Source organism: Bemisia tabaci, chromosome 10 (assembly GCF_918797505.1).
Source record: "Bemisia tabaci chromosome 10, PGI_BMITA_v3".
Lineage (NCBI taxonomy): Eukaryota > Metazoa > Arthropoda > Insecta > Hemiptera > Aleyrodidae > Bemisia > Bemisia tabaci.
Genome location: NC_092802.1, coordinates 7,461,425 through 7,485,570, shown reverse-complemented (window position 1 = coordinate 7,485,570; position 24,146 = coordinate 7,461,425). Strand labels below are relative to the sequence as shown.

General features: G+C 43.3%; 2 protein-coding genes across 4 annotated transcripts in view; one reads left to right on the top strand and one right to left on the bottom strand.

The window, feature by feature from the left end:
• The window catches only part of PRL-1 (protein-tyrosine phosphatase 4A family member PRL-1), a 148,357-nt gene that overhangs the window by 65,582 nt on the left and 58,629 nt on the right, over nucleotides 1–24,146 (top strand). The window contains exon 1 of one of the 3 annotated variants that reach the window (XM_019040510.2): nucleotides 20,633–20,827. The exons of the other annotated variants lie outside the window; for them this stretch is intronic. The gene's annotated coding sequence lies outside the window, so the exon portion shown is untranslated. Of the gene's footprint in view, nucleotides 1–20,632; nucleotides 20,828–24,146 lie in introns of those variants that run through there. 3 annotated transcript variants of the gene reach the window in all.
• On the bottom strand, nucleotides 875–10,701 carry LOC140225583 (uncharacterized). The gene is made up of 2 exons (XM_072304892.1): nucleotides 10,398–10,701; nucleotides 875–3,083 (listed from the first exon to the last, which is right to left on the bottom strand). Exon 2 carries the CDS (start codon nucleotides 3,079–3,081, stop codon nucleotides 2,062–2,064), a length of 1,020 nt encoding a protein of 339 aa, XP_072160993.1. The 5' UTR covers nucleotides 3,082–3,083; nucleotides 10,398–10,701; the 3' UTR covers nucleotides 875–2,061.

The window sequence follows — 24,146 nt, the reverse complement described above, 5'->3', positions numbered from 1 at the left end:
TAGACGCTTCTGCTTCAGCGATACATTGTTGACCTATCAATATCTGCTTATTTTGATCATATCTTGAAGGAGGAATTCCCATAAGTATATCCCGATTCTTTATTTGTTTCACTACAATAATGGCAGACATACAATCTTTACGACACCATGGAGTGAAGGTGCGGTGCTTTACTGGATTAGCACTCCTACACTTTCAATGCCTATATCTACCTATTGTAAGATCATTAGAAGCTCAATAAACAATATGATGAATTTCTGTGCCTGCTACAATTATTTTTAACATCACTAAAATTACCTATGGCAACTTAAAACATAAAAAATTACTTCATAGAAAACCCTTTTTACGAGTTAAAAGAATATCTCGACGCAAATCTCCCCAATCCCTAAATTGCCTGAATGTAGTCCCCTAAGTCTTAAGTCTTCGTTCTTCATTTACTGTTTTTTATTTGTTTGTTAAAATTTTTGTTACATTTATTTGATGTTAAATTTTGTTCCATTATATTATTTGACGAGTGTTAAGCTCATAAATTTGTATGAATTTCATGAGACTATTGCATTAATAAATATATTATTTTTATTATTATTATTACTTTTCTGAACTCAGAATATAAGCTCGAGCATGATTTGAAGGGTTGTTGAGATTACTTAGGTATTCATTCAATTTTTAAATATGAACGTAAAATGATTAAAAATCCACTGTCATTTTTCCAACTGTTGCTCAGAAAGTCAGTAAAGGCTTTTCTAGTGAAGATGAAGCCTCCGCTTATATATTGTGGAACAATTGAACATACACAGGATAAAAGAGTAATACCTAATAATTTATTGAATCAATTCATAGTGGAAAAATGAAGTATAGCTTGTGAAAATGGCGCCTGTTGCGATCTCCAATAGCTAGGGGAGCAAATAGAATAGAGAGAGAAATAGGACAGAGGAAAGAAGAGTAGGGCGAAGCGATCTGGCAACCTCGGAACGACGAGTTCCGAGCCTATCATAGATAGCGCATGGATGGAACCCGTCGAACTCAAAGCGGCCAGTCCATAAAGAGAGAAATGGGGATAAATCTACATGACAGAGAGAAAATGCACTATAAAAATATGAAAAATATGCACTCTAAGCACTCACCGAAGTCCTCAGTCTGGTACAGCCATGCGGCGCTGAAGCGGCATGCTCTCGACGTCACGGGCGAAACCTGGCGCCATCTCACTCGCGTAAGCTAGAAATCTAGCCTAGCATGGTAACAGCTCTCAAGCGGGGGCGTAAAGGATCAAAAGTGCGGTCATATCAGGAAAAAGGGAGCGGTAGCTAAGGGCAAGGGTGCGGTTGGGCGACACAAGCACACTCTCATTCATACCATCATAACTAAAGCAGGAAAATAGTCGTCTACTACTAAATAAGCGAGCTTGTTTTACCAAGAGTGATGAGAAGCGGTAAGAATAGCAGCAAAAGCAGCAATTTCCAAAAGAAAGGCAGCAAGGCAGCAAGGCAGCAGCAGAAGAGAGAATCACGGAAGCGCGGCGACGTTCTCGGCGTAATCGACGTAAGTGAGGCGACGCGAGCTGAAGTCTGAAATGGCTCACTGGGAAAGTAGGGGAAAATCTCCAATCAGCTCTGATTGGCCGATCAGCCGCCTCGGGGCTCTCTCCTCCTGCCGTCCTGCAAGCCCGACTTGTAGCGACAAATATAGCGAAAAAATACGATGAAAATCGGCGCCAACAAACACCCCCGGCCTTGGCGCCTCAGCGAGGCGTCAAAATGAAAAATGCGAGGTACTTACAAACTAATACTAAAACTAAACTATTTGCTAGTGGCTGATAAATAAACTCACTTGCGGTTGCAGAAGCGGTGGTTTGCGGTGCAAGAAGCAAGGAAAGAGGGGGGTTGGGGGCGGTGGGAGTGGTTAGCGGAATAGCGATAAGTTTAAAATTTGATTAAAAATAGTGAAAATAGCGGGCAGAGCGATATAAAAAGGGTAAAAAAAAAGAAATAAGAAATAAAATAATACGTAACTTTTAGCGATTTCTTAGCGGTATTTTAGCGGTGAATTAAGATTTTGGAAATGTTTCAGTATGGGATCCCCACACGGTGCCTCGCAGCAACCCTGCACACCTCGCAGGTGCATTCCACTTGAGGGAGAGCGGGGGGCGGCAAGCTAGGCTGGGGGGGCACCCAAGTGGGCTGGGGGGGCGGCGCAAACAGCTGGGCCCTTGCTGCTTTCAGTTGAGTGATGTCTTCCGCCAGGGCCGCTCGCTCGCGGAGCAGCTCGTCCTTTAAGGCGCTCTGCTCCGTCCGCCAGCGGCGGAACTGGAGGACCTCGTGGTCCCGCTGCTTGCGCAGCCTCTCCAGCTCCACCTGGGCCGCCTCAAGAGCGGTCATGGCTTCGCGACAGGTGGCAATCAGCTCTTCGCGTCTCTTCATTTCCTGAGCTTTTTCGGCTGTGGCTCTCTCCGCCAGCCGTTGGAAGACCTCCGCGGGAGCGTGCCCGTCCTGTGGAGGGAGCGTTTTCGGTTTCTCGAAGAATCCATGAAGTAATGAGTGGTGCCGCCCTCCACAAGACTGGCACACCCGCGGAGACTTGCAAGCCGGCAGGCGGTGAGACCCGAAACAGTTTACACACCTCCCTGCCGCAATCACCCTCTCGTAGCGGCCCTCGGGGGTGCAGGAAGATAGCTCCGGGCACCGGTGTGAAATGTGCGACCTGTCGCCACAAAAATTGCAGGCGGTTGCGGCCGGTGGCTGGCCTGGGCGATAGGTAGCGGTTGAAGCGGTTGGATGGTTGAAGCGGGGGGCGGGTTGATAAGTGGGAGAAACAGGTAGGAAAGGAGCGGCGGAAGATGTAGCGGGGTGGTTAGCGAGTCCAGAAGCGGCGGGAGAGCTCTCTTGCGGCGCCGGGGTGGTGTCCTCCGCGAACGTCTGCAGGTGATAGTTCTTGATGAGGCGGGGGAGGCAATTGCCTGGTCCGGTATGCCAGTGCCAGCCCTCCGGAGCGGGTTCTAGCGGGAACCGGCGCTCGAGCGAGTCGGTCGCCGGTGCGTACAGTGAAATTACTGTCTCGGCGCTCGAAGAGGAACCTGAATCCGACATTTCTGAAAGCGTACGTCGAGTTTGTTTAGCGTCGAGCTAATCATGTAAAATATAAATTTTGGGAGTGCGTGTCTGTCTAGTATTACGTTTGAATTCCTTTGTGCGAGCGTCTTTTTTTGAGAATAGAGTAGAACATATAAAATATAATGAAATAAATTAAAATAGCGGTTGGGCGGGACTTTCGTTGCGCGCGGAAACTGAAAGCTCGAAGAAAGAAATTAATTAAAAAAAAAAATTATTCCTCAAGCGGTAGCGGATATAATTTATGTACAGGACGCATATATTCACTTGTGGCTGTGCGTACGGTTGCAACCCTCACGCGGCCGTCTGCACCGGGGTGAACTTTGGCGATACGCCCTAATTTCCAAGAAAGCGGGGGTTGGTTTGGTTCTTGAATGAGGACTAGAGTGTCTACTTTTAAATTTGGAGAGTCTTGGGTCCATTTTCCGCGGGGGAGTAGCGAGTGAATATATTCATTTTGCCAACGTCTCCAAATTTGTTGGAACATTCCTTCAACTAAATGCCAACGCCGTAAACGCGGAATATCTGCGTCATCAAAAGAGTATACCGGTAGCGAGTTTAGCGGTCTTCCTATTAAAAAATGGCCTGGTGTGAGGGGTTGCAAATCATTTGGGTCAGCGGAGAGGGCGGTTAGCGGTCGCGAATTTAACATGGCTTCGATTCTACAACAAAGGGTATTCAGTTCCTCTAAGTATAGAACCTTGTCTCCGATGGTGCGGCGGAGATGAGTTTTAAAAGATTTCACGCAGCTTTCCCATATGCCGTTCATGTGTGGTGCATGAGGGCATCCAAACATGAAGTTAATTTTGTTTTTTTGAATAAATTCGCGGAATTCTTTATTTGTTTCATCATTTTGCAGGCTCTTATAGAAGTTAGCGGCGCCCACGAAATTAGATCCTAAATCCGTAAAAAACTTTTCCGGGTTTCCCCGGCGGGAAGCAAAGCGGTGTAGAGCGGCTACGAAATCCGGTGTAGACAAATCGTGAACAACCTCTAAGTGCACTGCTTTTGTGCTCATGCACACAAATACGCACACGTAGACTGAGACTACTCGTGCGGATCGCAGTTGATGAATCTTTACTTTAATGGGGCCAAGCAAGTCAGCTCCCGTGTGCAAGAAAACTGGGGTAGGTTGCACGCGGTACTTAGGTAGCGGTGCCATCATAGGAATTTTATTAGTGGGCCTTGCTCTAAAGCAGGCAACACAACGGTGTACAACAGATCTAACCAAATTTCGCGCGGATAAAATCCAAAAACTGCGAGCAAGAGTAGCTTGAAGTAAGCGCGGTCCAGCGTGTAGGGAATCTTTATGATATTTTTCAGCTAAGAGTCGCACTAATGGGTGCTTAGCGGTGAGAAGATAAGGGTGGCGGGAATCAAGAGCCAAATCTGAGTTATCAAGCCGTCCTCCAACGCGGAGGAGCTTGTTATTATCTATGTATGGAGTCAATTTTTGAATGCATGGTTTGCACTGCTGTTTTTTATTAATTTTTGCAATTTCGTCTGAAAATGACTCTGTCTGAATACGGCGAATTAACCATAACTCTGCCCTTATCAACTCTGCTGAGCTTAATGGCGGGAATTTTAACCCCTTTTTCACGTGCTTCGGTGCGGGGGAGCGGGGCCGTTTCGATTTGAGACTTGCTAAGACACGCGTTCGATTAATGAATCGCGCTATCCAAGCGAGAATTTTCACACCTTTATCCCATGACGAGAATTTTGGTAGCGAAAATTGCGGAGTTGAAGCGGTAAGGGCGGAAATAGGTGTTTTTATGTCTGGGAGACTCTCTACAGGTACCTCTACTAGTGATACCGGCCAATTTGTCGGATCCTCAGATAGCCATTGGGGGCCTTTCCACCAAAGTTTACAATTGAGCAGTTCGTCAGGGGTTAAACCTCTGGACGCTGGGTCGGCACAATTGTCCTCTGAGCGAACGTGTCTCCAAACAACATCGGAACGGAGCGATTGTATTATGGTAACACGATTGGCAACGAAAGTTTGTAAGCGATATGTTGGAAGGCGGATCCAGGATAATACAGTAGTTGAGTCTGACCAGCAAAAAACCTTTTCTATCTTATAATAAGTTTCTAACTGCGGTAAATATGCGTTGAGTAACTCGGCTAATAAAGTCGCGGCGCAAAGCTCCAATCGAGGTAACTTGACCTTTTTGAGGGGTGCAACTCGAGTTTTAGCGATAATAATCGATACATGCGCGGTTTCATTTTCAAGAGCGGAGCGGAGGTACAGTGCAGCTGAGTAACCAATTTCTGAGCTATCACAGAACCCATGAATTTGAAAGTGAGAAGAGCCTTTGCGGTGTAATAAGCGCGGAATTATAAGTTCTTTAAGCGCGGGCATCGACCTTTGGAATCTCGACCACTTTTCTACAATTTCAGATGGCAGAGTTTCATCCCAATCGTAATGAGAGCGCCATAATTCCTGCATGAATGCCTTGCATTTTAAGACTACGGGGGCTATAAGGCCCAAAGGGTCGAATAGCGTAGCGATAGCGGATAAAATGCCGCGTTTGGTTTTTGCAGGCGCAGAAAATTCGGTATTGAAGGTGAAAGCGTCTTTTACTGCCAACCAGAGCATTCCTAAAATTGAGAAGCGGGGGTTATTTGGGTCGTCCAAACATGGGATTTCTAACTCGCTTGCGTGAAAACCTTCTAAAATACTAGGGTGGCTTGAAGTCCACTTCCGAGGGTGGAAATCGCCGAGCGCGAGAAGCGCTATGAGAGCGAGTATAATTTCACGAGCGTCTTCTTCCGTTTCTGCTCCTCCTAAAATGTCATCAACAAATGTGCTGTTCAATAATATTTTAGCAGCTTCAGGGTACTTTTCACCGTGATCTTGCGCGTGTTTTCGTAAGGTTCTGATAGCGAGGAAGGGCGATGGGGCGAGACCAAAGGTGACGGTATTCAATAGATACACTAAAAGCGGGTCATTTACAGATTCACGCCAAAGAATGGACTGAAAAAATCTATCATCTTCGTGTAGATCAATTTGTAAAAACATTTGACGAATGTCAGCAGAGAACACCACAGGGTGGCATCGGTAATAAATTAATATGTCACGTATATCATTTTGCAGTTTTGGCCCGGGCAATAAAATGGAATTAAGACTCACACCATTACTCGTAGGGGCAGACGCATCCATTACTACACGAAGCGGCGAGGTACTAGAATTTTTCAAAACCCCAGTATGTGGCAAGTAAAAATGTTGCTGATAACTAGGGGGCGGTTTTGTGACAGACATAAAATTACTTTCTTTGTAATTTTTCATGAAATCCTTGTAAAGCGAATGAAATTTTTCATCCTTTGCGAACCTTCTTTCTAGCGACGCGAAGCGGTTTTCGGCCTGAAAACGCGATTGTCCCAAGGGGGGATGGTTTTTTCTAAACGGCAGTCTAACTTTATATCTACCGTTTTCCTGTTGCACAGTGGTTTGCACATATAAATTTTCCGCCTCCTCTTCATCAGGAGTTAAAGCGGGTTTAGACGCTGTCACTTGCTCAATGGACCAAAAATCTTCGATTTTTTGCGAAATCTTATCGAGCGTATGAGTAAGAAGAGCTAGCGATGAACGTTTAAGTGCGGTTTCTCTATTGGGTTCAGAACTGGGCACAGGACCCATGACAGTTAAGCCTAGCGTGGTCCCTAAACCGATAGGACCGTCTTGAGTCGGCGCGACCCTAAGACCAGTAAGCAAAAATGGAAAAATATCTGCTCCTAGTAAACAGTCGCAATAATCGCTTTCTGTAAACAGCGGGTCTGCTAAATCATACGAAGTGAAGATTTCGCGGATTTCGTGCGGAATAGAAACAGGAGGAATTTTTCCTGTTAAGCGGTTTACTACTATAAGGCGCGCATTTGCAAAAGCGAGATTTTCTTTTGAATCTAGAATGTCAACGGTAACTACTCCATCAACAGACACGGGTGATTCGGCGATTCCAGTAACATCTGGGGCGCCGTGATTGGGCTTTAAATGAAGAAGTTGAGCCACCCTACGCGTCAGAAACGAGCTCATAGCGCCTGAGTCAAAAATCAACCTAACCGGGATTTTATAACCCTCTGCGCTGCGCAAAATAACACGCGCTGTGGGAAGAATACTATAGGCGGGAGCAGGTGTGGAATTCGACGCGAGGGCCGCAGACAAAACGGCACCGTCTGATAGCGGGTTTATTTGAGTAGCTTCCTGAGTGACGTCATCAGCGAGGTGCGCGGATGGAACCGCGTTATCATGAGAGATCGGGATGTGCGCTGTAAGAGCTTCTGGATGCGGAGGTGGAACAAGCGGGGGGCGGGAGGTCGCCGCGTTGACGAGCGTCGCGGGCGCGAGCTTGTTTTCCTCAAAATGTAACGAAGAATGGTGGCGACCATTGCATACCGAACAATTTCTAGGCGAACGGCAGGCAGACACAAAATGCGGTGATAAGCAGTTGTAGCAGAGACCTTTCTTTTTACGCCTTCAGCGCGATCGTGGGTATCAAGCTGTAGATAAGTATCGCATCCGTAGATCACGTGATCATTCGCGTTACACCATTTACACTTGTTATTGGAGTATTTGGTCGGCGAAGACGACGAACTTGCAGGAGCGTCGGCGTGTGACGGTCCAAAGTTCGGCCCGGTGTCCGCGGCTGAGACTCGCCGCGTGGGCTGATACCCGCGACGTTGCGCTATCTGCTCATAAGAACTCCGATTTTTAGATGCAGTATGCGACAAAAAATTGCGACTCGAGTACGATGAGCGTTTTACATTCGCGGTTGAGGGTAAGTCTGAATCACCAACAAGCGTGCATTCAGCCTTAATAAAACTAATGATTTCAGAAAGCGTTGGGTACGTTGTAGGGTGATCGCGCGCGTCATCTAGGCGTCTCCGATAAAAATTGTTAAATTTTAGTAGAATTACTGCAACCAAAAAATTTCCGTAAGACTCGGTTTTATGCTTAAGCGCAGTGAGGCCATGAATATGTTCACGCAATTTAGCGAGTAACTGAGACATCTGGGTGTCGTTGCTTACCATAGGTAGTTCTAACAAACCATGATAATGCCTTAAAATGCAATGCTTTTCACGCTGATAGCGATCTTTTAACATATCATAAGCAACCTTATAATTTTCATCGGTAATGTCCATGGTTCCGATCATGGAAAGCGGCTCCCCTGTTAAGAAGGACAAAAGCCGTTGAAATTTTACAACATTTGAACTAGTAGAATTATGAACCGCAGCGTTATACAAATTGTAAAATGTTGGCCATTTATCTACCGTACCGTCAAAAGTCGGAACTTTGAGCGGACCTAAACGTACATGCTCTAATGTGGTAGCGACGGACTGAGCGGGGGGCGGGGCGGCAGGAGCTCCGCCAGGTTCTGAGACAGGAGCTTTCATGTAACGCAAAAAATTGCTTAAAGCGCAATCAACCAAATCGTCAAACTTGTCCTGCATTTTGACCGTCGGGATTTGACTATCCTCACTTAAACGCGTATTCAATTCTAGAATTTCGTCTTGGCATGCATCAAAATCTTCTTGTAATTTTTTGACGCGTTCGCGAGTGTCAGCGTACATGTGACAATTAGCGAGTGTTACATCCGCTGAAGCAGTCTGGATTTTTTCGACGCAATTGTAAATTCGCGCGCGTTTTTGTTCAAGGAACTCCTTTTGACGCGTGAGTTCGTCGGCGTCTGCCATTTTGAATTTTCTTGATTAACTGAACGCGGTGACTTAATTGGATAGAAAAAAGATCGAACAACTAAACGCGGTGACTTAAGCGGATAGAAAAAAGAGCGAATTCAAGCTCGTGCCAACAATATAAAAAAAAATGCAAAAAGAGAAGCGCTACGCACAAAAAAACTCAAAAGCACTAGACACTGTAACACTACGAAAATATGTCAGCAAGAAGCAATCAACTAAGCCAAAATCTACTTTAAAGCATTCTACTAAAAGCATTGAGAACAAAGTCAGAAGCTGCAGTTTTGCATGAATTGCAATTTTACATCGTGAGAAAAAATAGAGAAAAGCGGAAAAATATTGTCTCAGATATGTAATCTTAATTCGAAGCGAGATTGTTAGCACTGTAACTAATTCTAAGCAATGCACTAACTTTTTACTACAGTCTTACACTGATGCAAAATTTACTAGCAGATAAATGAGCAGAAAAAAAAAGGCAAGAAAAAATATTTAGCTTTGATACTTATCAAAAAATAGCGAAAAGATACGCGAGTGGTTGGCACCAGGAATCGGCGCTAAGTCGAGAGAACTTGGAAAAACTGTTGCATGGTCGTGAACATAAGGTTCTTGGTACTTATAGATAATTTACTATGGAAGCGTTGAGTTTCACAAGATGGAGGTTTATTCGGCGAGGGGCTTAGAGTGCAAGAGGCGTGCTATCTCTGGTCATGTAGAATCCAAAAAAGGCAAAAGAGAACAAAAAGGCAGATATAGCACTGAAAAGAGAAGAGATAAGAAGTGAAGCATATTTCTAAATAGTTTGAGCAGGTGCAGTATAGAAGTACTCTGAGAGTAAGTGTGCGGTAGGCTCGGTGGGTCTGTCACCCCCGGCCATGGCTTTTGCGAGGGATTCACGAGAAAAGAGAAAGAGCGGAGGTCGAAAAGAACGAGCTACTTTTTCGTTAATTTGTTAAGCAAGAAGAGCAATAATGAAATTCAGCGGCGAGGGTAAGCATTGTATCACTGTGGACTGTAAAAAAAAAGCGTAAGCCAAAGAGCTTGATTAATTAACTCCGGCTCGAAGGACCATTTGTTGCGGTCTCCAATAGCTAGGGGAGCAAATAGAATAGAGAGAGAAATAGGACAGAGGAAAGAAGAGTAGGGCGAAGCGATCTGGCAACCTCGGAACGACGAGTTCCGAGCCTATCATAGATAGCGCATGGATGGAACCCGTCGAACTCAAAGCGGCCAGTCCATAAAGAGAGAAAATGGGGATAAATCTACATGACAGAGAGAAAATGCACTATAAAAATATGAAAAATATGCACTCTAAGCACTCACCGAAGTCCTCAGTCTGGTACAGCCATGCGGCGCTGAAGCGGCATGCTCTCGACGTCACGGGCGAAACCTGGCGCCATCTCACTCGCGTAAGCTAGAAATCTAGCCTAGCATGGTAACAGCTCTCAAGCGGGGGCGTAAAGGATCAAAAGTGCGGTCATATCAGGAAAAAGGGAGCGGTAGCTAAGGGCAAGGGTGCGGTTGGGCGACACAAGCACACTCTCATTCATACCATCATAACTAAAGCAGGAAAATAGTCGTCTACTACTAAATAAGCGAGCTTGTTTTACCAAGAGTGATGAGAAGCGGTAAGAATAGCAGCAAAAGCAGCAATTTCCAAAAGAAAGGCAGCAAGGCAGCAAGGCAGCAGCAGAAGAGAGAATCACGGAAGCGCGGCGACGTTCTCGGCGTAATCGACGTAAGTGAGGCGACGCGAGCTGAAGTCTGAAATGGCTCACTGGGAAAGTAGGGGAAAATCTCCAATCAGCTCTGATTGGCCGATCAGCCGCCTCGGGGCTCTCTCCTCCTGCCGTCCTGCAAGCCCGACTTGTAGCGACAAATATAGCGAAAAAATACGATGAAAATCGGCGCCAACAGCGCCAACATGAAATTCAAGTTCAATCGAAAATATGCGCATAAACAGCGCCAAAATCGGAAAGTTTGATTTCCCGCGAAAGTCGGGTTACAGCGCCCGCATAAACCCGACGGAGGAAACTTGCATTACAAACTCGGGTTTCGTGAAACCCCGGTTTCGAGCCTCGCATAAACGTAGCTATTCTTTCGCGGTTCGGTCTGAAGTGCGTGAAAAGTTCAAGTAGAAATATACATAGCTTTTCCAGGGTGTCAACAAGTCCGAAATTTCCAGAAAGTCCGGAAATAGTATTGATTTTGGACTGAAGGACGGTCCAGAAGTACTGGAAAAGTGCGGAAATACCGCAAGAAGGTCCGGAATTTTTTAAATTTTTCTTGTTATTTTTGTTGCAATTTAAGCGAGAAATTCAAATTTTAGAAATTGTTTACATTTCGTTAAATGGAGGTACCAAAGACATGGAGGTACTGAAAAAGTGCGGAATTTTTCTATTAAGGAGGTACTGAATTTCTAGGAAATCTACTGAAAAAATACTGTAAAACTACTGATTTTTGGCTAGCCTGTTTTAGTAGACGCTCTGCTCTCCTCAAATATTGATGCTTAAGCGGGGGAAATTTGACAACGTCTGAAAGCTCATGCGGCCTTTTGTCCTGAGCACGGGCGCATTGTCGGCCACCATTAATTACGCCGTCGAAATGCAACTCGGATCCGCCAGTCATTTTTTTCGGGGGCGGGCTCCGGTGACCCAGTTCCGGCGCCTAATGACGACACTCCCCCCCCTTCTCCCCCCCCCCCGGCGGGTGGATGAGTCGGCTCCGATTTTAGGGGGTTTTTTCGCCGTTCCGAACGACGCCGGCTGACCCGATTCCGGCCAAAGTCAGGTGCGAAAACGGCGTCGTCTGCATTGCGAAGCGAAGGCGAAAAAGAAGTTATGGCTTCAATATTTGAACTACACCTAGGAATAAGGAACCATACTTTGTCTGGCTTATTCGTAAAAGCACGTATCTGTGCATGGAAACAAACGACAAAGAAGTTGCCCGTAAGGTTAAATTGCGCACATACAGATTTAACCCGACAGGGTGTCTAGCATCTGGATTTTTCTAATTTTGCCGATTCTATCAGGATTTGAGGGCAATCAGGATTTAATGCCGATTTCATCAGGATTTGAGGAAACATCGGTCGTAGAATCAGGATTTGAGAAAAGTCGGCTGTCCGATCGGATTTTTTTATGCTGTCGCTTACGCCTATGCAGAAATTTAAAGTTTTCTCCGCAAAAAATCAGGATTTGGAAAAATTATGAAATCAGAGTTCAGCAGTCAAAAATCATGATAAATCAGGATTTCCCAAAATGCAAAAAAAAAAAAAAAACTAGAAAAAAAAACATTTAGGAATTTGGCAATATTCGGATGCTTCAGCTAGGGTTGCGGTTGCCTCAGTCAGGGAAAATCGGAAAATATCAGGGAATTTGAAAAAGTCAGGGAAAACCTGAAAATTTCAGGGAAAAATTGGTAAGCACTTTTATTTGTTTTCTGGAATGGGTTTGACGATTCAAACAACTTTTGCCCAAAAACTATTTCTAATAATGTCTTTTTGACCATTTAGCATGTTTTCAATTGCCAGGGAAATATCAGGGAATTTCATTCTCTAGAGTCGGTGGCAACCCTGTTAAGCAGCGTTATTGCTCGCGAGGGTGGAGCGGAGCTTCTAGACGCAGAGAGAGACGCGAAACGATGACCGACCACAGAGATTTAAAGAGGTTACTGGTTTTTTCTTTTCTTTCTGATTCTTTTGGAGCCAGTCTCCGGTGGATTTCCGAGAACTTGGGGTCTCCCCGCCGTTCAAGACTCCCCGGACTCGTTAATCTTGGATTCCTATCCGCGCACTTTTGCGCTGAGGAAAAACGCCCTAACAGCCCTCCGACAGTGCCAAAGTCCCCTTAATAAATCAAGCATTCTTCCACAAATTTGTCCATACACTGGAAAAAAAAACTTTGGATCTAGAGTCCAGACTCTTGAAAACATTGACAAGAAAAAGTACTCATGATTCAATCGGATTTTTGCTCGAATCAAAACGAAATCCGTTTAAATTAAGAGGCTTGGTTCTTGATTTAAGGTAGATTCTGATTGAATCAAGAGTACTTTTTCTTGTCGATGTTTTTAAGAGTTTGGACTCTAGATCCGATATGTTTTTTTTTTTTCCAGTGTAGTTTTCTTACAATTTTTCAGAGAATATTGTTTAGTGCGATCTCAAATATCTGAGAATTTTATCGAAAAATATTCACAAAAAATTCCTCAAAAAACATATTTTTTGAGTGGGAACTTGGCAAAATTCGAATGTTTGCACGACGTTTATCCTTAACCACGCAGTCTTGTGGCGGGTTCAGCAGCGAAAGTGAACGCGATTCAAAAGTCGTTCGTTGGACCGGAGATCGAATTAACATTCTTCCTGAAAGAGGCTCGGTGTTGCGTCACCTTTCGACGTTGTAGGAATGTAATTTTAGACAGTGGCGTTTCTCAAAAGTTCGAACACTCTTCTTCCTCCATTCAAATGGTTTTAAAACAATCGATTTTACTTAAGGTAAGCTGCGGTACCAAGAATCGATTGTTTTAAATACATTTAAACGGAAGAAAAATAGTGTTCCCAACATACAAGATTGGTGTGTGGAGTGTAGCCATGTACAATACTACCTTTTGACATTTTGCAGTACAATGTTCGCTGAACTTGAACTTGTGCATTTATGAGGATATAAATTTTTTGGACTTCCCAAGTTTTGCAAGTGATAATCATAAAAGTTTATTTTCTTTTTAAAACCAAGTTCAAATTCTCGGATTAATCTATACATGATTAAAGTCCGCCTCAAGGGAAAGTTTTCGCAAAAAAACCCTCAAATTTTGATTGATGTCCGTCAGATTTCAAGATCGACCGATTTTCATCGTTGCACGCTGCTCTCGTTCGTCGACACAACACGAGCGCGTCCAACTCAATTCGCCTTCAACTGGACGTGATACCTCCCGGCTCACCCCAGAGCACGAATTGTCGCATCCAAAACTTGCACACCGAATCCGATCATGTCCATCGCCGAAAGCGGTCAAACGGACGGATTGAACGTAGCCGCTTTTTGGTTTGTGACGTCAATGGTCAGTCTTATGTTAATGGCTTCATCCGGATATAAATCGGTTGACCGTGGAAAAATGTAATTTCAAGGATCCGTCCTCAATGTCGAAATTCTTTCGAACGTGTCTGATTTGGGCATTCTCTAAGCAGACGTACCGTGAATCCTGTTTTTCTCGATGTTTCTTCTACTCCGCGAGTTGATTTGTTATTTCCTCGAATACTTTCAAAATAACATTTCGAAATACGTATCTTATAAGCTCTAAAATATCGTAGTTTTAGAGTTTTAAAATTCTACAAAATCACGTTTGCGAAAAGGAACGCGGCGTATCTAAAGCGGTATGCTTTAAATTCTTTGTTTTAAGTGACAGCCCCCCCCCTTTTTTTTTCTCTTTTTTAACGATTGAACGAAAGTAAAGACCAAGAAAAAATTTCGATTCGTTTCGTCATCATCATCGTCGCTGTTGTTGTGCTGAAAATACTATCATCATAAGTTCCGTTGTATCGACAGAATTTTGATGAAAAAATATGAGGCGAACGAAAATGTTCAAAAATTTCGTGAAAATAGGAAAAATTTTAAAGTTATCATACTTAGAGCACAGTAGGACATCGTTTGTAGAAATTAAACCCGAAAAAGATCAACACAATAAACTCTTCTTATACCTCAGTGCATGAGCGTAAAATCACGAGGCCGTAGAAAGTCAATAGGCAACTTTACGCCTGCGTCATGTTAATGGATAATAATCATCCTTCAAAAAGTGTTCAAAATTATTTTTCGTATTAAGTTACTCCAAAACCACGAATAATCGCAGTTATTTTCCTGTATATTAAATGTCGGGGGTTTCAAGAAATTGACGCCATGTAGATCGAGTTTAGCAAAATAGAACCAGCGCGATTAGTTTTTTTAAAATCATGCAATTTCTTCTTCCCTCCAAAAAAAATACTCAATGCATGACATGTACAGTATCAAAATTTAAACAATTATTTTCCTTTAAAGTTAACAATTTTTGGTGGGAAGCAACAACTATTTGATGGGCGATTTTTTATATAACCATGTAGGAGCAACATTTCCTTAACACTGTAATCGCGCTGGTTCCTGTTTGCAAAATGTGAACCACACCGAGTCCAGACTCTTAAAAAATTTGATAAGAAAAATTCTGTCGATTTAATCGGATTTTTAATTGAATTGAGAGCCAGGCCTCTTAATTTAAGCGCATTTCCTTTTGATCTAGGCGAAAATCCGATGGAAGCAAGAGTATTTTTTCTTGTCAAATTTTTAATAGTCCGGACTCAGCATCCACAACACCTCTTTCCCCGTCCTCTTTCTTTAACAGTAAGAAAGTCAGTGAGCCTGAAACAGCGCGAATGTCAAAACCCAAGGGACAGGTATTCGCCGAGCCCGACTTGGCAACGAACGTCGGGAAATCCATCCGAGAGCCGCCCTTCCCGCAGCTTTCGGGAGAGCGGCGGCGGTGGTGCGGTGGTGGGTCCAGAATGCCGCCATGGAAGCCCTCGCACGGGCCCCGGCCCCAGGGATGAGGGGTAGGCCCAGACGACGCGGGAACCAGACAGAAGGGGATCCACGCTGCCAGATCGCACAGAAAAATCACCCTGTTTTCGCTCCAGGGCGTGCGAGGGGGAAAGCTTTAATTTTGAGCACGATCTGGCTACCGTGGCTGGAATCCGGCGTGAGGGACCAGGGACCTGTCTGCTCGCTTCCGTGTTCCCAACCCAACGCGAGTGCATCCACCCCAGACACAGCGTTGCCGGGTTTCCGGGAGGGAATGCCAGGGTTTCCGCGCGAGAGGAGGGTTGGAGACCACTAAATAGTGCATCAACCCCAGACGCGGCGCTGCTACATCGCGCTTGGTTCCTGGATTTTATGTGTGACGTGTTTGTCGCGAATTTCAACCGCAGCTGAATGAGGAGATGCGTTGTTTTTTTTAGAAAATTACTGGAAAATCACTTAAAACGCATCGGGAAGTTCTGAAATTCATTCCTTACCCCGCAACCTGCGTAGAAATTTGCGTATTTTCGCGCTTGGTTCCTGGATTTTATGTGAGTGACGTGTTTGTCGCGAACTTCAGCCGCACTGGAAAAAAAAATCGCCTGGATCTAGAGTCCAGACTCTTGAAAACAATGACAAGAAAAAATACGCTCGATTCAATCAGATTTCTGCTTGAATCCAAAGGAAATGCGCTTAAATTAAGAGGCTTGGTTCTCGATTTAAGCCAAAATCCGATTGAATCGAGAGTATTTTTTCTCGTCAACCTTTTCAAGACTCTGGACTCTAGATTCAAGCAACTTTTTTTCCAGTGGCCTAGCTGAAAGAGGAGATACGTTGTTTTTGGAAAATCACTCGAAAATCGCTTGAGTCGCATCGGGAAGTTCTGAAATTCACACTGGAAAAAATGGTATGCTGTTTTAGCACATTGGATAAAAAAGTCGCTTAGAGTCCAGGCTCTTCAAAACATTGTCAAGAGAAAACACTCTTTTGCTGCGGATTTTTGCTTGAATCAAACGGAAATTGAAGGCGCATCAGTTTAGGTTGTGTTGGGTCATACCACTGTTTCGACTCATAGGAGCGCGGGGTCGCATACCTAGCAAAATTGAAGGAGCACCGGCTTAGGTTGTGTTGGGTCATACCACTATTTCGACTCCGAGGAGCTCGGGTCGCATACTCGCAAAATTGCAGGCGCACCGAATCGGTAGCATTGCTGTATAACGGTATCCGTAGAAAAAAACTCCCAAATATCTGGCACAGTTTTGTATGTGCGATGTTTCTCAAGTGATGTAATTACAAATTGATGTTGGATGGAATCGAGATTTCCTGATTTTTTCCGCGAATTAATCGGACCGCGTTTAATAGAAAGGAACCAAGCCACAGCAGCCATTGTCAAACTTAACTGGGAAATTTAAAATGTAACAAGAGAACTTTTATGCGGATTCCTTTGAAAATTTAAAGGTATTGGCTATGTACTATGGAAAACATTTACTGTTTGCACAAAAATACGCACAAACGTTTTCTTGTAAAAAATTAAATTGCCCAGTTAAATTTGGTGATAGCTGATGTGGCTTGGTACCTTTCTGCTAAACATGTTCCGTTTCATACTTTTCTCTTTCCTCCAGCAAAACTTTGCAATAGCCACATCGGTATCCTCTTCGTTTTCTATAGTTTTACCTGGATGAGCTTGAGAAAACACAGTTGTAAATCATAGCGTAGCAGAATAAAAGTGCTCGGAGTTACCGACAAAACTGGAAAAATCATATTGAGAGGAAAACCGCATGAAAATTACACAGAAAATTTGAAAGAGGACCTCAGTAACTTGAAGGATTTTGGGCCATACCTTGATGACTAGATAACAGGCGACATTTTGAAAATTTTCTATTTCCCCATTATTCTGGGTTTAAAGACCTAATGCAATTTGTGCGTGAAATTAATTTCCACGTTGATGGAAGCAGTCACAGATTCCAAGAGAAATAGATCAGTTGCGCGTGTAAAGCTTATCAATATTTACGTCTTGATGTAATTGAGATAATATTCTGCCGTGCTAAGGAAAAACGCCGTATGAACCCTCAGGCGTCGCCAAATTTTCTTCGATAAAACACAAATTCCCTGGTAAACTTATGAATATTTTTCTTCCAATTTTTCAGATAATATTGTTTGTATTTTGATCTAAAGTCCCTGAAAATTCCAAGGAAAAATATTGGTAATTTTCCTCATAAATAAACATTTTATCAAAGGAAATTTGGCAACTCTCGAATGTTCATACGGCGTTCTTCCTTAGCATAGCACGACAGTATTGAACGGTACGGCCATCGTCCTTCCATTGACAGGTTAGGAAACGAAACACCGCAAGATTTGCTTCCGCATCAAATTTTCTTACAGAATACGTCGAATAAACCAAAATTTACCAAATGTAACTCACAAGTTAGTAACTGATGTCATCTATACTGACAATTACATTTCCCACTCGACAAAAACCATAGTCCACCCATTTTGGCGAAAAATAGTTAATGGCTGTAATCTGATTATTTCATGGATGTCGAATCGATTTTTCCAGGCTAGAGTTACTACCTTCATGTATCATTATGATGTAGTGCTAAAGATCCTGGTATATAGTAATGTTTTCTACAAAATGCTCCATCAGACTCAACTTCTTACTCTGTGGACGCCTTAGTAGAATACAGTTTTTCAATAGTGAAGTATGTGTCAAGTCTTAAAACCATGTTTCATGTAGGCTTTCAGTGAAATTTTTCCTGGAATCTATCCTCGTTGGAAGTTTTGTGGCTCAAACATCAAGCGCTCTCGAAAAGATCTTATCTTCAGCTATGTTAGAAATGTAGTTGAATGCTTGTCATGCGCTATTATTTTGGTCTTAGCGTATACGTCAATACTGCGGATCATTTACCAAGAAAAACTCGCTCAGCGGGCTGATTCTTGAAATTGATAGACAAAGCTATAGAGAAAGAAGACAGGTAAAGATGACTTGGAGGGATCCTATTGGTGTAAGCGGGTAGTTGCGACAGACAAAGGAGATTGATGATCGACTAACTAACGGCAAATCCGAGGGACCCTATTGTTAGTCCATCATTTTCTCCTTAGTCTATAGGAACCAACCATTTCAACTATTAAGATCGTTCCATACTTCGTCTTCTTTGTCTATTGATTTGTCTATCAATTTCAACAATCAGCCCACAGCATTGATTCTTTTGAACGGACAATTTTTTTTCTCTCTCAAAATTGCAGCGAAAGCCAACAAGAACATTCATAATAGAGAAAGCTGAATTCGACAATGACATCTCCTTTTTTGCAACGTTTGTCCCTGTAGTATTGAAAAATTAGAGATATAAAATACGAAAGCAATGGGTAATTTTTTATCTTACCCCAGCGGTACGAGACATCAAAGATGATGTAGATTTTAATGAGTGCTCTATGTATGGGTTGAAAAAATTGATACCGTGTCCCTTTTCTAATGTGCTTGTTCAGGTGTGATTTTTTTTCAATTCGCCGAATTTCAGTTTCTACCTCATACGTGAGTGTGAACGTGCTCGTGTTTTTTCGAATCCAGTTCCGACTAGTTTTGTAAAAGTTGAAGTCATGCCAGAGATACTTAGCCACGAAAATGTTTTTGAAATGTCACTCCATGCTTCGTTGTACCAAGAGAAAATCGTGCAACTTAAAAGGTTTCCTCGACCTCGAGAACAGCAAGGCCCTAAAAATGCACTTTTATCCGCTCAAAAATGGAAGTGGAAATTCAACATCGAATTTTTTTTTATCCTCGGGCGATTACAGCAACTCAGCTGAGTTGGTTACCAACTGATGATGGAGCTTCGAGCTCCGAGATGCGTCTCATCTAAAAAGATCAGCGCAAGTGAAACGGGACAAATTTTTTAAAATTCTTATGAGGGGCCTGTTGCAAACTTCTACTAGAACCGAAAGGAGAGTTATGTACATTAAGATCCGTCCAAACCGCAACTTTATACGTTCAATAGTAATCGAGATATCGCCCTTTGAAAAGTTGGGTTTTTGACGTAATCCACCGCGGTAGTGACACCCTTGGTTTCTTCCACCTTGGATTTATCAATCCGGGAGACACATTAGCACTGGTTAGTCTACGCGAAACGTGGATGAAAGTAAAGTGGAAGAAACCAAGGGTGTCACTACCGCGGTGGATGACGTCGAAAACCCAACTTTTCAAAGGGCCCGATACATCGGCTTTATAGGCTATATCGGATATATCGGGCTTTAGCGATATATCTCGATTACTATTGAACGTAGAAAGTTGCTGTTTGGACGGATCTCAATATTTTTAGCTAATCTACAAGAATCAAGCATCTAGACACAATTCTGTGACCAACTCAACTGATCCATTGCTCCTCATACCTCAATCTTCGAATTTTTCGTCGTATTTCGATATTGGTTTGGTTTCTGACAGGCTAAAATTTTCCGACCGCCCGAGCGCGTCAGAAAAGTCTCCTGAATACACTCCTAACTTCACAGTTTGCCTAAGGATTATGCGTTTTTTAAAGCTTTCCACACGGCCAAAAAAAACTCCGGCCGTGAAAGCCGTACTTGAGGGATACATAGACTTACCGTCCGCGTACCGGGCTCGTAGGCTGAAAGTTCCGAGCGCAGCACCCAGAGCAATCGAAACTACGGCTCCAGCACCCGGAGCTTTCGGCCTCTGAGCCCGGAACGAACAGTTTGCCTGTATAGCCCGTAACTTTTTTTTCCTTGCGTATTCCTTAGGTAGACTGAATTCAGGAGTGCATTTCCAACTTCCTCCATCATCCTATCTTAATTTTTGAGCCATTTTCTTTCAGAATCAACACTGGACAAAAAAAAAACACATTGGATCTAGAGTCAAGACTCTTAAAAACATCGACAAGAAAAAATACTCTCGAGTCAATCAGATCTAATAAGCTTAAATCAAGAACCAAGCCTCTTAACTTGAGCGGATTTCCTTTTGATTTAAGCTTAAATCTGATTGAATCAAGAGTCCTTTTTCTTGTCAATGTTTTCAAGAGTCTGGACTCTACATCGAATGTGGTTTTTTTTTTCCGTGACCTCCTCTTTCTGCTCCAGCTGAAGTTGGTATCAAGTCCATTTTACCCCCTTTATGGAAGAAGTTCAATGTTACGTGTGGTTTCCGTCTAAAAATCCGCACCGATCTGACATCGCGGCTCGGAGCGTCTAGCTTGGCGTCGCGGCGCGGCGCGGCTCGGCGCGATCCGGAACTGGCGTGTTGCGTCGGGGGCGGCGGGGGGCGCGTCGGGTTGGTGGGGGTGGGGGCGGGTCCGGCGGGCGCTGCGCGGTGGGCTCTCCAGTACTCGCTTGGAGCCCGCGCCCTTCGGTCGTGCGTCAGTGTCGCCCCGCCCGGCCTCCGTGTTATGTGTATCCGTATCAGTGCAGTGAGACCCGACTCCCTCCGGACGACTCCCATGGTTAACGGCGACTCGAACCCGGATCCGGCCCAAGATTCCACCCGACTCCAACCCCGACGCGCCCGATATCAGGTCAGCATCCACCCCTCGTACCCCCGCAACCATCACCCGTTCAGACAGAAAGTTGGGAGACAAAATTATTGGGTTTCCGGATTCTCATATTGAAAGAACCGAATATTGAGCTTTTAGCCTATTTTCTCTTTAATAACGTGTGAACTAAGACCATGCTTGAAAAAAGAATGTGCAAGAGGATGTCTGTTTAACAAAATTTTAAAAAAATTACGATTATCCATTCAGACAGGAAGTTGAGAAGACCAAATTATTGGGTTTTCGGATACTCATAATGAAAGAACTGAATATTGAGCTTTCAACCGATTTTCTGCAAACAGTGTGCAAGAGGTTTAAAAGTTGTATGAAAAATTTGCTCACTGTTTTTTAAACACGGCCTGAGTGCATATATTATTATAGAGAAATTCGGCTGAAAGTTGGAAATGTAGCCAACGCGCGTTACAATTCAGTGAACTGAAAATCTCAAGACAGCGGGAAAAAGCTCATTCGAGTCCAATTCGTCGCGTCCCGTACGAAGGAACGTAACTCAGTTCCAAGGTTGCCAAATCGATTAAAAAAATAAACTTATTAAACCACAATATACCTGTGCAGTGTGCAATTTTTATTCAAAATCGTATAGCTTTTTGCATAAGGAATAATCAGTGAAATTGTCAGTAAGAAATGTCTAAGATTTTCCTCGCCACAATGCAATATGCGAGGGAAAATGTGGCAACATTGAAATGTTATTACGTTCTTTCGTGATAGGAAAGATGAATTTTCTCTCTAAAAGATATTCTGTTTGGTTCAGCACTAGTTTTGACCATCCAGGGAGGCAACTGCAGACTCGCTTCGGGTCGAATTGGACCCAATCATCAGTGCAGCGCAACGCAGCCTCCTGAATTAGTTTGCTATCACCCATTTGCTGATGAATGATGGGAGTGGTGATGTTTTGAGCCGTGGATTGGGAACTTGGAAAAAAGCTTGGGAATGGGTAGATTTATCGAGGGGCTAAGCCTCTGGTCATTTTAGGGAATACAATATGTTAGCGAATAGAAATTCTTACTTGATCCGTTCGACGCTATCGATATCATGACAGCATCCAGCCTTCAGAATAACCATTTCCAGGGTGTCTACCATCAGAAAAAACCGGAAAATATCAGAAAATTCGATGTTGTTGGGAAGATATCAGGGAATTCTGAGTATTCAAGCATTTTTCTAACATTTGATTCAATTCTTTGAATTTGTCAATTTATTCGTGCAAGAAGACAGAAAATCTTGTCTTAAATATCAGGGCAAATCAGGAAAATATCAGGTTAATCCGAAATTAAATTTTAGTAGACACCCTGAATTCGCTCACTGAGCGTTTTGCACGTGACTCGAGTTGCATGCAACGAAAGAAACGTAGGAAAAATGGGAATTTTCAGCGAAAAATTTCGTGATATTTCAGGAGGGTATTAAATTTTTGAAAAATATGAACCTTCATTTCTGGAGCGGTAGATGCAACCGGATACGTGAGATCCGTGTTGTCCTGAACACTCCCTCGACCAGTTGATCGATTACCCAGCGTGTTGATTTTTTTTTGCAAGTAGTGCTCTCTCGAGAAGAGGAAATTTGAACCGAGTAAATTTGTTATTGGAGCTCGCGTCTGAGCATCCTTGGCCTCTGTCTATGTCTCAAGGTCGCCTATCTATGTCGTGTGCCGTGGATTGCACGCATCGATGCAAACACAGTCGAACACCGAGTTGCGGCTCGAGTGCCTTCGTGGGGAGAGTGCGGACACGACGGTAATTTTAAGGTTAGGTCATGGAGCTTCGAGGGCCCAAAAGGGCAGCTACCTGTGAAATAAACTTACTCAGGATTATTTATTTTTACGATTGTTATGACTCGTCGTTCGTAAAGCACGCACTGGAAAAAAACACATTGGATCTAGAGTTCAGGCTCTTGAAAACATTGACAGGGAAAGGTCTCTTGATTCATCAGATTTAAGCTTAAATCAAAAGGAAATCTGCTCAAATTAAGAGGCTTGGTTCTTGATTTAAGCTTAAATCTGATTGAATCAAGAGTATTTTTTCTTGTCAATGAGTCTGGGCTCTAGATCTAATGTGTTTTTTTTTTTTTTTCCAGTGCGTGTTTGACCTCATTGTTGCATACATTAGCTCATTTTTGCGGCAGAACGCTCATCTATGAACACTATTGGCTATCTTGGTTTGATATTGGAACCTAAAGATTGGCAGTGGCAATTTTTTTTATTGTTTTTCGTGTTAAAAGGTTGCCTACCCTTTTTGGCCCCAAGAGCTTTATATTTCGACTTGTCCGTACTCTCTTTATCTACTTACTCTATTTGCGGCTGTTCGAAAATTTCATTAAAAATCCACGGTTGAACATTCAGTTGCTCCCTTCTCAATTAAGAAACTGATCCAGAACGGGGGGCAGCAATTTTACTGAGTAGTATGACACCAAATTGTGATGATTTATTGGGACTGTTCATAAAAATGCAGGAGAACGGATGCAGCTCATTGACATTGTGGGTCAGAGAGAGATAAGGTCATGATATCTCTCTCACACTCATTGAGTCAATGAGTTACATCCGCTTTCCTAATTTTCGATTTTAATTTTTAATGAATCTCCACAAATCATTAGTCATATTACTCCGTAATAATGCGCTGCTACATTGTAGATTACGGTTCGTAGATAAAAAGAGCCCTGCACTCTCGTTCAGACGCTTATTTATTTATTTGTGTCATTATCTTCGAAATGATTTAACACTGCAAGGACAGTGTAAGACAAAACAGTGCCTTTCTCTCCTCTACATCGAATTTCAGTTGTTTTATCATAGAATAAACCACGAACAATCCTATTTCGGTCTCTAAGTTCTCTTCCGAAGCCAAGGACGATAATTTTTAGTGATTCCTGCCTGCGCCCCCCCCCCCCCCTCCCCCCGAAACGTCAAATTTTATCAATCGGGCCACATTTTGCAATCAGGAACTACAATCTCTTGCGTATTTTAGAAACAACGTATGTGCCATTAGTTTTCCGATGAAAATATGTGTCACTATCTATGAGTTAGACATTGTTTAGCTCCTTATTGCAAAATTAAGTCAAACTATACTGTAGAATAAATCATGAACGGTCCCTTTTTGAGTTCCTAGGTGCCGTAACACGGTGGATCGAGTCAACAGGAGAGGTCGGACAAAATTTGGAAACTTAAACGCTCATAACTCCGTTCATACAAAACTTTGAGGTTTTAAAAGTGGTTCCATTGGTTACCTCATGCACGGAAAAAAAAACCTCGTGCGTGGGACTCGAAGTTTAGGTCATACAGATCTCTGAAGTTTTCGGATTG